The sequence below is a fragment of the Chlamydotis macqueenii genome, chromosome 2 (assembly GCF_036417535.1).
Source record: "Chlamydotis macqueenii isolate bChlMac1 chromosome 2, bChlMac1.mat, whole genome shotgun sequence".
Lineage (NCBI taxonomy): Eukaryota > Metazoa > Chordata > Aves > Otidiformes > Otididae > Chlamydotis > Chlamydotis macqueenii.
The window spans coordinates 140245718-140258001 of record NC_141557.1 but is presented as its reverse complement, the minus strand read 5'-3'; the positions used below and the strand labels follow the sequence as shown (position 1 = coordinate 140258001).

General features: G+C 36.4%; 1 protein-coding gene across 3 annotated transcripts in view; it reads right to left on the bottom strand.

The window, feature by feature from the left end:
- MATN2 (matrilin 2) overlaps nt 1–12284 on the bottom strand; it is a 71057-nt gene that overhangs the window by 32656 nt on the left and 26117 nt on the right. For all 3 annotated transcript variants that reach the window (XM_086741069.1, XM_086741070.1, XM_086741071.1), the window contains exons 4-5: nt 9869–9991; nt 5508–5630 (exon numbers count right to left, since the gene is read on the bottom strand). In XM_086741069.1, coding sequence (XP_086597195.1) covers nt 5508–5630; nt 9869–9991 — 246 coding nt within the window. The remainder of the gene's footprint in view (nt 1–5507; nt 5631–9868; nt 9992–12284) is intronic.

Sequence of the window (12284 nt, the reverse complement as noted above, 5' to 3'; positions counted from 1 at the left end):
GAAAGAGCTTCTTTTAACCCTTCAGAATATTTGTATTGAATCAAGTCACATTAGACTACTGGCTGCTATGTGAGACCATTTTCCTGGCAAGCGCCTTCCTGTTTCCAGATTGAAGAGCTTCATATAAAAATGGGTTTACTGAATATATATTTCAAGGATATAATGTGTCATACAATTAGTCAGCTTTCCTCTTAAATTAATGCTAACCACATGTGGTGTTTTCCTGAAGTGTTTTAAAAGACTTATTAAGAAACAAGTAGGCCAAAGAATATATAATTTTTTTTTCTATCTAGCATCATACCTGGGAAACAGCCCATATGGATCACTCCATAAAGTCGTTTCCTCTTCTGCGTTTAAACCCTAATGAACTGCATTTCTACCACAATACCTGGAACTGCCCAACTAAAGATTATAAAGTTCAGAACAGAATACAGTAAAACAGAATAGAATATTTCAGTTGTAAGGGACCTACAATGATCATCTAGTCCAACTGCCTGACCACTTCAGGGCTGACCAAAAGTTAAAGCATGTTATTAAGGGCATTGTCCAAATGTCTCTTAAACCCTGACAGGCTTGGGGCATCAACCACCTCTCTAGGAAGCCTGTTCCAGTGTTTGACCACCCTCTTGGTAAAGAAATGCTTCCTAATGTCCAGTCTAAACCTCCTCTGGTGCAGCTTTGAACCATTTTCACAAGTCCTATCGCTGGATACCAGAGAGAAGAGATCAGCACCTCCCTCTCTGCTTCCTGCTTCTCAGGAAGCTGTAGAGAGCAATGAGGTTGCCCCTTAGCCTCCTTTTCTCCAAACCAGACAGGCCCAGAATCCCTAGCCGCTCCTCATAGGGCACTCCTTCTAGCCCTTTGACCAGCCTTGTTGTTTGAGAGACAACTGAACAGGTGCTAGAATGCTTTATTATCAACATCTGAGCAACTAGGACCCTAAGCGCTTTCAGATTACAGTCTCTTGAGGGAGGAACAGTTCCTTCTTATAGCTATGCAGCTGCTAATATACTGTGGACAGAAAGGAAAAAAATCCAATGAAATAACTAACTAATTTTTCCATGCTTGCTTTTTTCCATTTGCAGCATTCTGGAGATGTCTTACTCACAGAAGCATGTCTGTTGGCCTGCAAGAATAATGAGCATATCAATTTAAATAATGCCTTTCCACTAACACAGTTAAGAAGTGAGAACATTCTCTTGACAGTTGCTTTTGGAGATAAGTGTTAGTTCCTTTTTTCAATAGTTTTTGTATACAAATTGCCCTAATTCCAGGCAGGTTTAGCCTTGCAGACTGACACTAGTAATTGACCTACAAATTCATTTCACTTTTAGCTTCATGTTTCATTTTGGTGGCACTTGCTTAAGTGGGAAATTTGTCAACAGCATTCCAGTCAGCAAGTAGGTAAGTTGTCCATGGAGTTAAATCTTCCTGAAAAGACTGAAAAAAATTATAAATCTATATTTCTTATATTGAAGTACTGTAATCCTTTAGTTGGTATGCAGAAAATTGACAAACTTTGTATAACAGCAAAGCAGAATAATATTTTCGTATTTTTAGAAGTTTTACTACTTTCATATTTCTGTACTAAGTCATGAGATATACATTAGAACATGAACACTTAGAGGTCTCACTGTTGTTAATGTCAGCCCCCTCCTATTTCAATATGAAACTTTTCTAAAGGGTGAATTAATAACCTTTTAGTGAGCATGCAATTAATTCAATTGTTGTCTCCCCATGTTTATTTCACTCTTTTTTTTCTTGCCGGGAATTAGCTGGTAAGTGATGAGAGGCATCTCTTACTTCCAGTCACCAGTTCTGCACTCTGGGTGCTTACATTACCCTCTCTGAACTGTGGACAGCACGGATCACCTTTCTCTTGTATTGCTGTTTTACTCCTATCATGTTTACCTAGGTTATTCAGGCTTAGGAGAACGAAGTAAGTTAAGGAGAAGGGTAGAAGAAAAGGGTAGGAAGAAAAGGTGACAGAATAAGAAAAGGCAGAAGGAGGATGAAAAAGAATGTGAGAGAAGAGTACAGCAGACTCATGGAAGACTTGTAAGAACCTAGAAAGCAGCCAAAAAAATCTAGTGCCAGGTCTGGAGAGAGGTGTCAGCAGCCAAACCACTGCCAGGAGAAGAGGTCCCAAGCCCAACAGCTGCAGCAATACTGAGACAGTCTAGCACCAGCGCCAGGAAAGACAGGACAGCATGTCCCGCAACATCAAGAAGGTGGAGAGACTGAATGTCCTGAAGCATGATGGAGAAAGAATGGCTCATTACCACCAAACTTTAACTGACAGGATTTTGTTCATGTGAAAGGAGGGCAGTTAACATGAAAAGCTAATTAAAAAGGCAAAGTGATAATGCTCTGACAGCTCTACCTGTAATTGAACAGGCAGTTTCAAATATTGTTTGGTCTACAAGTTTGTTAATGAACTGTGTGTTGCAAACACTCAGAGTGGTTGGCCATTCAGTGGTCACTTTGAATGGATACTGTGAGCTGCTGGTTGTGAGATTTATTTAATTATTGCCATTCAGGTAACTGGCTGACATATGTGTTAATAAAGCAATTAGTATTGCCTTTGATCCTTAACCAGAGAAATTAGCCCATCAGAAAGGAGAAAAAGAACTTAACAAACCTGCCTGTGAAATTAGTTTTCTGCGCTTTCTCACTCCGTTGCTGGAGTTAGAATTTTAGAAGTCTTAGATAGCTTAGAGAGAAACCTTTGGCTCTTTGAGGGAACTGTGATGTGTATGTCCTAACCGAAAATCTCTCTCCATTCTCTGGATGAAGAGGAGAGAGTAACCTTAATGAAGTCACTGCTTTTCGCAAAATTGTCATTGTACTCAGTGCTCTCTGGTATATATGTACATCAAGATCTTTCTTCTGGTCCTTCTCATTTGATAACAAATACTTCACAGAAAGGAATGGTTAACTAGCTTAAGACTAACGAAAGCTGAGATTTATCACAACTAATTCAGTACTATAAATAGTCTCCTTTACAAGATTTTCCAGCAAGGATAATTATTCATTGGTGATCCTATCTGCAGAAGCTGCACATTCTTTGTAGTAGCATATTCCTCAAAAATCTCAAATTGTTCAAATCTGAAAACCCAGATTCTGGAAACTGAAAGCTAATAGGATTTGCAGACAAATTAGCATCAAAACCACAAACTACCCAGACAATAATTTCCTGTTCAGGAAATGTAGAGAGGCTAAGTTCTGCATGGGTAAAACACAATTAATATACACTGAACCACTGATGTATCAGTAAGAAATGAGAACGTTAAATGGTCAAATAAATGCAAAAGAAAACTGAAAAACAGAAGTGCTAATATTGTGCTTTAAAATCACAATTAATACTGCTAATTATTGCAGGGGTATGAATGGCATAAGTTCATGGGTTTTGCTAAACTAGGTATAAATGAACAGAAATCAAGTGGAGAGGAAAAAGAGCTATAAAAGGCAAGATACCATAGTGACCCCATGCATGAACTGTATTTTGAAAATAAATGAAAATAATTGAGAATATGAAAGCTTCACATGTCATGAATAGAGCTCATAATAGTCCCGTATCTCTCCAAGCCAAAGAGAGTCAGTGAAGAGGTAGAAAAAAAAAAGTTAAAGATGTATCACACCTCTAAGTACCTCTCTTCAGACTTGGCAGAGAAATTATTAACAGGCAAAAAACAAGTGCCACTGTAAGACATTGAATAAATGGCACAGAAATATTTTGAAGCTTTTAATAAAAAACCCAGACTTTGTACTTATTATACAGGATAATATTAGGTTTGACATACAGAGGATTTCATCAAAATTTATTTTTGTCCCTATGAAGCTATGGTAGCTACCTTCCTGGTAAGAATATTCTGGGCTGTAAAGGACACTTCAACTTAATAGAGAGAAAAAAAAGTATCAATCATGACAATCAAGCATTAGTATTTCGGATCAGAATACATGGTAGGAAAGAATTGAGAATGAAAGAACCTACCAACAGAAGTCATGAATTTTCTGCCTCAGGATATAGTCAAATCAATAGCAGAGAAATACATGCTTTATCCTAATACAGGTAAAGATCATGAGGATTAGCTAAAGTAATTGGATTAAGTTCTGTGGAGTGTTTTGGACCAGAACATCTAACAGGCCTTCTTGCCTAAATAGCCATTATTAGCTGCATTTTCAAAATAATTTAACTTCATAAAGCAGATTCTTAAAAAGGTATATTAGTGGCCAAATTATGCTGAGGATAAATTATGTTGAGAAATTTAAACACTCCTATACTGAGATCATGAAGCTACAAGTAAGGGAAACATTTCTGAAGAGTAAGTACAGAGTATTCTTCAAAACTGCAAATGTTATTCTAGGTCTTCAAAACCTCAAAACCTCATTCGTGTGTCCCATGTGAAACTACATGCAGAAGGTTCTGTTCCATAAACTGTCATCTATTTTGCATCTCAAAATAGAATTATCCTGCAAGGTAATAGCTCTGTGAAGGTAATAAGAGACAGATTGTATTATGTTAGAGTTGTTTAAAATTACAAGAAACAGCTGTTGGACAAAAGCATTGTGGTGGCCTGTGGCAGATTTGGGGCCAAGGATTCACTTGGATTCACTTCCATGGGATTGCAGCATGTGTTTGCAAATAAGCATGCTTTTAAGTGCTTGCTTGAAGAGAATACCTAATAAATAAGGTGATTTTTTTCTACGGACTCACTAAAATTTTTTTGTGGTGGATACCAGAAGACACTATTTTCCCAAAATGTAGGATGGGATGCAAAGATTATGAGAAGACTAACAGGCTAGTCAAAAAGATTATCCTAAAAGTATTTACTGTGTATAAACGGGGAACAAGAGTGAGATACTTACATGGTAATAGAAAGTGAAGTATGTTTTGTGTTTAAAAAAAATTATTATACTGTGTTTCCACATTCACTTTTTTGAGTTGTAATGCTTAGAGCTGATGTTTGCTTCTTTACTGCCCATAGTGAAAATTAAAGGCACGTAGTGGATGGGTTCTTAAGAAGGGCTAAACTTTCCTTCAAGTCATCTTCCCAAAAAGAGTTTGAAATCTCTCCTGGCATGACCATAAAACCAAGTGAGAAATGGCAAGAAATTGTCCACTTTCAAGTTATTCCATATATAACTTCTGTCTGAAGAGGAGCTACTGAGTTTGTCTGGCTTTGTTTGTTTTTTAATGGCCATATAAATCATGCCAGTACATTGCTGGCCACCTACATGGATCTAGAATAAAATATCTGGTGTGTTGTTTCAAAACAGCAATGTTACTTTCTGTGTGAAATTAGTTGGTGCAATTTTCCCAAGTCACCATTCATTATTAGTAAAGGCCTATGAACATGCTAATATGTACTCTTCCTTATCTACCACTCATACAGGAGAAGGCAGCTTCCCATCATTGTCTATGGCTAAACTAGATGTCAGTTTACACTGAATTTCCCTTTGGTTTGTGTCAAGAGATAAATGTGAATTGCTAAACTCATACTCACCGACACAATTCTTTCCATTTGCATCAAGCTCATACCCTTCATAACACTGACAGACGTAAGACCCAGGTGTGTTCACACAAATCTGCTCACAGGCATGGTTCTCCACAGCACAAAGGTCCTGAGCTACAAAACATAATTGCACGAATATGAAAACCTTTGACCTTCTATAATGCATGGGTAGACTATATCAAAAATAAATTTCAGGAAGCTATGAACAGCTCTTTAGAGATGAGCTAATTTTAGGAGAAATCATGCCAATGTTCCATCAAACAGTGAAACTCTTACGTCAGCAGGAACGATCACTCAAAGCTGAGGAGCTCATTCCTTCAGCTGAAAGCAACAACCATTGATGGGCCAATGATGCCTAGCAGAGTTGCTTGACTGTATGTTTCTCTGAAAAGTTTGAAGGGTATTCTTCAGGGTTTTTTTAAAAAAAAAAAAAAAAAAAGAAAAAAAATTTGGTTTATTTCTCTCTTTTTTTCCTTTTTTACATAAACCTCCCAGATAAATGATAATGAGGTTGGAAAGGGAAAGAAAAGGAAAACACAACACCAAAGACTTAGGGATATTTCATTTCTGAGTTTTATAATTTTTCAGTTTTGTGCAAAATACCATAGCAATTTACCCCTGCCAAGCAAAAGATATCATTAGAAAAATTACTACAACAAACAAAGTCAGTTCAGCACCTGACTGAATGAAGCACATCGGGCTTTCTTTTCAACAGACTAAAGCTTTCTGAGAACCCCAAGTCTCCCCGGTGAAATCGCTGGAAAGGAGAGTAGTTTGTGTTGCTCAGGATCAGGCCCAAAGACTGCTCAACACATAAATGATCACTTACAACTACAAAAAAAAAGGATTTTGGAACATATTTAAGGAAACTAGCCAAGAAAATACGAATTTTCTTTTATAGCTGTCTGCTTCATATCAAGTGGCATGATGAACAGCATAAACATTCATCCAGCTCTCTTGTTCCAGTATAAACACTCATAAATAGATAATTTCCCAGCTTGTTTCAGCTATATTTCCTCTTTTGTACTATATTGTGTATTAATGTAAGATTTTAGTATCTCTAGAGAAGAACAGAAGAGATTGTTAAACAAACAAATACAGTGTAGTGACTAAAGAACAGCCATTATCTGACACATCCACTCTTCTCTAGAAAAGTTAGACCAGAGTACGTGAAAGGAGCATCCTTTGCATGGATGCAAAACCATCCTAAAGAAATAAATGTAAGACTATTTCAAGTTAAACATAACAACTTTTTTTTTCCCTAGTTTTGTTCTGGAAGATAGTCGAGTTGGGATTTTGGTTTTTTTTTTTTTTTTCAAGTGGAAAGCAACAAATCACCAATACAGTAGATTGTTTTCCTTCAATGCAAGGAAATTTTTTTTTTCCAGAAATAATGTTATAATGAAATGTATCAAGGAACAAAACTACCATCTATTCAAAAGAGAAATGCACCCTTTTTCAGCCCGAAGCAAAGTTGTCAATTCTTTGCTGATTGAAGCCATTTGGTTAACGGCTTTTAAGAACTTAAAGTGTTAAAATATATCTGTAAGGAAACTACTTGCTCATGAAAGAGCTGACATACATCCAAACCTTAAATACATCTGGTTTATGTTGATTGCACTAAACATAACCATGGTGAAGATTTATTTTATTTAGAGGTCAGCTGAGGAACATGTTATCTCTGTGCAGTTGTGGACACTCAGCAGCCAATGAAGGTAACTGAAATGGTCACAGAACACGGGTTTTTCTATCACCATGCTTCCCCTGACCTCCAGACATAAGCCGTCCAGCTTGTCCAGGCTTGGTCCTCTTTCCTCATGAACTCTGTTACTTCTCTTGATTTGCACCATCCTAGCCATATTTAAGGCCAGTTTGATGGCTCTCAATATCAGATTTCCAGTGCTAATTGCTAAAATTAGTTTATGGTTTGGTGATGTAGGAAAAAGTCCAATAGAAGTAGGCTACAAACACACTGAATTACTAATTTCTCCTTTCCTATTTAGCGAACTGCAATCTAGTATCATCCGATTGATGATCAAAGCAAGTACACAGTCAAGCAAAACATGTGTGACAGGTAAGTGGGAAAAACCAATACCACACTGAGTCATAGGTAAAAAAAAAAGTAAAGCAATGCAGCAATGGGCTTAAAAAAATGGCAGAAGGGGAACATACTGAGGGCTACTGTGCATGAGTCACCAGGAGGAAAACTACTACTACTACAATTCCAAAACTCTACTGGAAATTAATCTGTAATTTGAAGCACTGCAGTGCCCAAAAGGTGAACTACTGGCTGATAAAAACTATGGAAATGTAACACAATAAAAAAGAAGACACAATAAAGAAAGAATTTTTTATACTTGTAATTAATTTTTTTAAAAATAACTCACAAGAAAAGTTTAAATTGTCAAAACTTATATTGGGCTGAGGATGAGGAAAATGTGTGAGAGGAAATTACAAAAAGAGAGAAACTTTGAATTTCACATAATTTACAGAAAACTGAAAGCAAAATAATTTTTTCTTAAAAATTCTTTAAGAAAATTAATAGTATGAGGAGAGTTTAAAAGAAAAGTTTAAAGGATAAAAAAGTTTTAAATGAGAAGCATTTTAAGAAGGACACAATGAAAAGAATAGGTTAGAGAACATTATTGAAATGTGATTACATAGCTGGAGCCATCATTTGGAATTCTGACCTCTCTCTTTCCGAAGAGCTATAGCAAATATGCGGAAGCTGAGAAAATAGCCTGTGTGAAAAATTGTTCTTGTCACTATTCTTGTCTTGGCTCAGCTGCTAAACCAAATAATAATTAGGAAATATTCCAGATTGGATTGATTTTTTTTTTTTTCATCTTCTGGAGGAAACAAAAACACAAATAAAGTGTTACATTTGTTCCACTTAACACAAAACATTCCCCTACAATTCACAGACATGCATATGACAAATGTCTACATTTGGTGAAGGATGCTGGTGAGGACTAGAAAACAGAGATTCCTAAAAGTAACTCATCCCACAGCTCAACAGCATAGGAGGTGAACAGCCCAAAAGCAGTTTCCTACTGTAGCCCAAAGGGTCTGAAGACACTTCCATGCAGCAGCGAGAATGCCCAAATCACTCCGGTGCCGACACTCTTTTGTTCCCATTCCTATATACTGACGCTCTGACTGAACCTGTGTGTTTCACTGCGCATGTAAGGACACTAATCCCCAAGCAGCAGAGTCACCTCAGGTACTGATACACTCTTGCTGTTTCAGTGCTCAGTATTTGATATAAAATACAACACTAAGCAAGAGAGACTAAGAACCCTCTCATCCCAAGCTACCTGATTGTTTTACAGCACTCTCCTGAGATGTGGAACATGTGTGAGTTCAAACACAAGGATAGGATTCCAGCCTGCATCCTTCACCTTAATTTTAAATTATCAGTTGTGAGGCGTACATCCTATGCTCTCACCATGACTGTCTCCTCCAGCTTTTTGAAGAGACGTTTTCCAAAATTTTTCTTCTGGCTAAAATCAGTTTGGTAAATGTCACTTGAATCCATGCACTGTCACGGGATAAGAAACTGTATTTTTAGCAAGTACATTTTCCACAAGTAATTAAAAATAGTATTACATAACTTCTGTAAAATAATGGTGGATACAGAAATAAATTTGGCATACCCATCTAATGTAGTCTGCTGTTAATTATGAGGAAGTAAGTTAAAATGGACAAAAAGAAATGCTGCTTACAAAGATCACAATTAAAGTGAAGTACAGTTTGTTATTATAAACTACAAAGCCAATTACTTAAAACTGAAAAAAGGTCAATCCTTTTAAAGTAGGAAAATAAAGCATAAGCAAGATTTTTGAAACTATTCTTTGAATGGTTGCAAACCCTTATGCTTCAAGTAGCAAATAGGAAGAGCTTTCCAAAATGGCAAGTTATTTCACAGTTCTCTAGTATGGGGTTCATTGCACCTCTCTGTACTATTTAGTACTGGTTGCTACCTAGAGAAGTTACTAAAGTAGTTGGATTCACTTCACGTGAGATGATAAAGTAGTTCTTTCTTTGATTCTTGCTTCATTGTTTAAGTTATTACACCTATAAAATTCAAATGCAATTTTATGTAGTTACACTGTACCTCTGCAGAGCTGTGTATAAAAATGAGCTTGATGTATTTCAGAAAGTTTTAAGAGAACTTCATTTACATAAAAAAAAAGAAAAAGAATTACAGCTTCACCTTTTCAGACTCTTTCGATTATTACCATTAATTATATAGTGAGCTCAGTCCTTCTTTATAAGCTCAACAGAAAGAGTATGTGATGTTAAGCACTTTTTGGGAGCACGAAGCAGAAAAGTTAAGAAAGATAACATACTGCTGCAAGTCTTCTGGTCAGCATTGAGAATGTATCCTTGTTTACATCTGCATACATAGGAGCCAGGAGTGTTTATGCAGAAGTGATCACAGTGATGTTCAACTGTACTGCACATATGGGGCACTGAAAGAAAAAAAAAAGAAAATGGTTATTAACTGTTGGTCTTACTTATTTGTGGCCACAACTTAAAAAAAAAAGGTGTAGAAAATTTTACTGAAGTAATTTAGAAATTTCAAATTAAGTGTTGACAGCAAAGACAAAAATGGAAGCTTAAGCCTGTAATATTGTAAAATAATCCTTAACAAAAAAGTACTACAGATTTATTCCTAAAAAAAAAAGTAGGAATTTAGGTGTTTTCTGTCTGGTTGACATCAGTGGCATGTTTTTGGACATGAAATTACATGTGGAATGGAAATATAAAAAAAAATAAAAAAACACAATAGAGTATCTGGAAACAATAATTACTTAGTGGTCCCAAGAAGACAATGAAACTAATCTACTACATTCAAATTTAGAAAATAAGTGGAATTTAAGTACAAACCGTTCTAGAGAACATTCAATTTCTTGAATGAAGAAAATCACCACACAGTACAATACTAAAGAAGAATTACTAGAAAACAATTTGATGAAGAATCTTGCTTTCTTGGTTATCAATGTTGAGGAACACACAAGCAACACATGACAACATTGAGGTCATGCATCTCTGAGGTTCAGTACTTGGGAGCTGAGCCGAGCTACACTATGCACTACAAGTCTTTCTGACTCTACTTTTAATCTGTTTGTATTTTATGTCTCTAATAGTAAGTAGTAAAACACAACAGACTGAGACAGTAAGAAAGAAAAAGAATAGTGGACCCATTCTGTCAAATTCATCGCTGAATTTTCTCCAGATCAGTATTCAGGAATTAAAAAATCTCCTTGATGTTTTCTTTCCACTGGAGCATTGCTTGTATGTGACTTCTATAATATATAGGTCAATTACTTCTCAGAGAACATTATGCGGAAAATAATCTGTATTGCTCAACAACCACTAGGGATTTATGTGCTCCTTATTGTGCTAGGCTGACAAAGCTCAAAATTTAGGGAATAGATATTAACAATAACCTTCTTCTAGCAGCCACAACAGAAGCCTGATAAATAACTTAAGATGTGGTATGTGTGGTGCTTGTGGAAAAAAAAAAACGTGGTTTTGAGATACATGCTATTTATCTGGTCTTTGGAATGATTATCAGAGTTATGCATTTATTACTAATATACAAACCACCACAATTCCCAAATTTCTTAATCAGCTTTTTGGATCTCATAATTTTTTGCTGTAATAAAACTTCTCAAGTACTTTTATTTATACAAATACAGATCTGCTTGGACTTTTCATCTTTCTGTCATTCTGAAAATGAAGTTTATGACCTCTGATATTTTCTAAACAGAATTTTCCTCCTGGCTATATTTCACTAGCTTTCAACATCAGCTTATTATGACCAAAGAAGCACTTTCAAACATGATAAGTGAAAAATATACTACTCATTTCAGTAGTTTAAGTGTCAGAAAATCTAACCATATACGAATGCTATAGAATGTGGATCTATAGAACATTACTCCAAAAACAGTCAGTGCTCCCATATCAAAAGAACATAAGGTTACAAAACAGAGTACTAAAAAATGAACAAAAAGAAAGCATCCAATTTTAGGCATCCCAGTAACTCAGTCCCTTGTAAGAATATATTGTTACCATCTGTTACTAATCTTCAGATATACTATCACATAAATTTTTTTCCAAAGTGTCTTTGGGGTCCAGATGTCAAAGAATCAGTGGTACTCTGGACATCAGTCAGATTTCTGTGGTGAAGGAGGCCGACTGCATGATTCCTGCAACCTCATTTGTTGCAGGTGTTTGGTGGACACAGCCAGGGACCGAAGTAACAAAAAAGGGTGATCTCATAGTTAAGGAATTTGAATGCGAGCCTTGGGAATTAGATTTTACCTCTGTCTGCGTCACAAGGTCCTTATGTGATTTCGGGCAAGCCAGTAGTATGTTCAAGCAAGCATCAACCTTCACACTGTGTGTGTTCAGCTAGAGACACCTGAACCTGGATTTGCAAGCATGCAGGGTGCTCTCATCTGCAAGTGAAGGCTGTAGAGCTGAATGGTATGTTATATTACTCTAAAAATGCTACATGTCCCAGAAAATCAGACCAGGGATTGCACTGAATCAAATATTTAAAGTTAGTGGGTGATCTTGATAGCCTTAGCCCTGTTTCTGTGCCTCTGTTCCTCCAATGTAAAATGGGGATGACACCACCACTATCCACTTTACAGGAGATAATAAAGACTTTATTTGCTCCCGAGTGCTCCATCTCAACTTCTGCCTTTCTCACTCTTCTTCTATCCAATCTCCACCTCCCTTTCTGGATTCTGT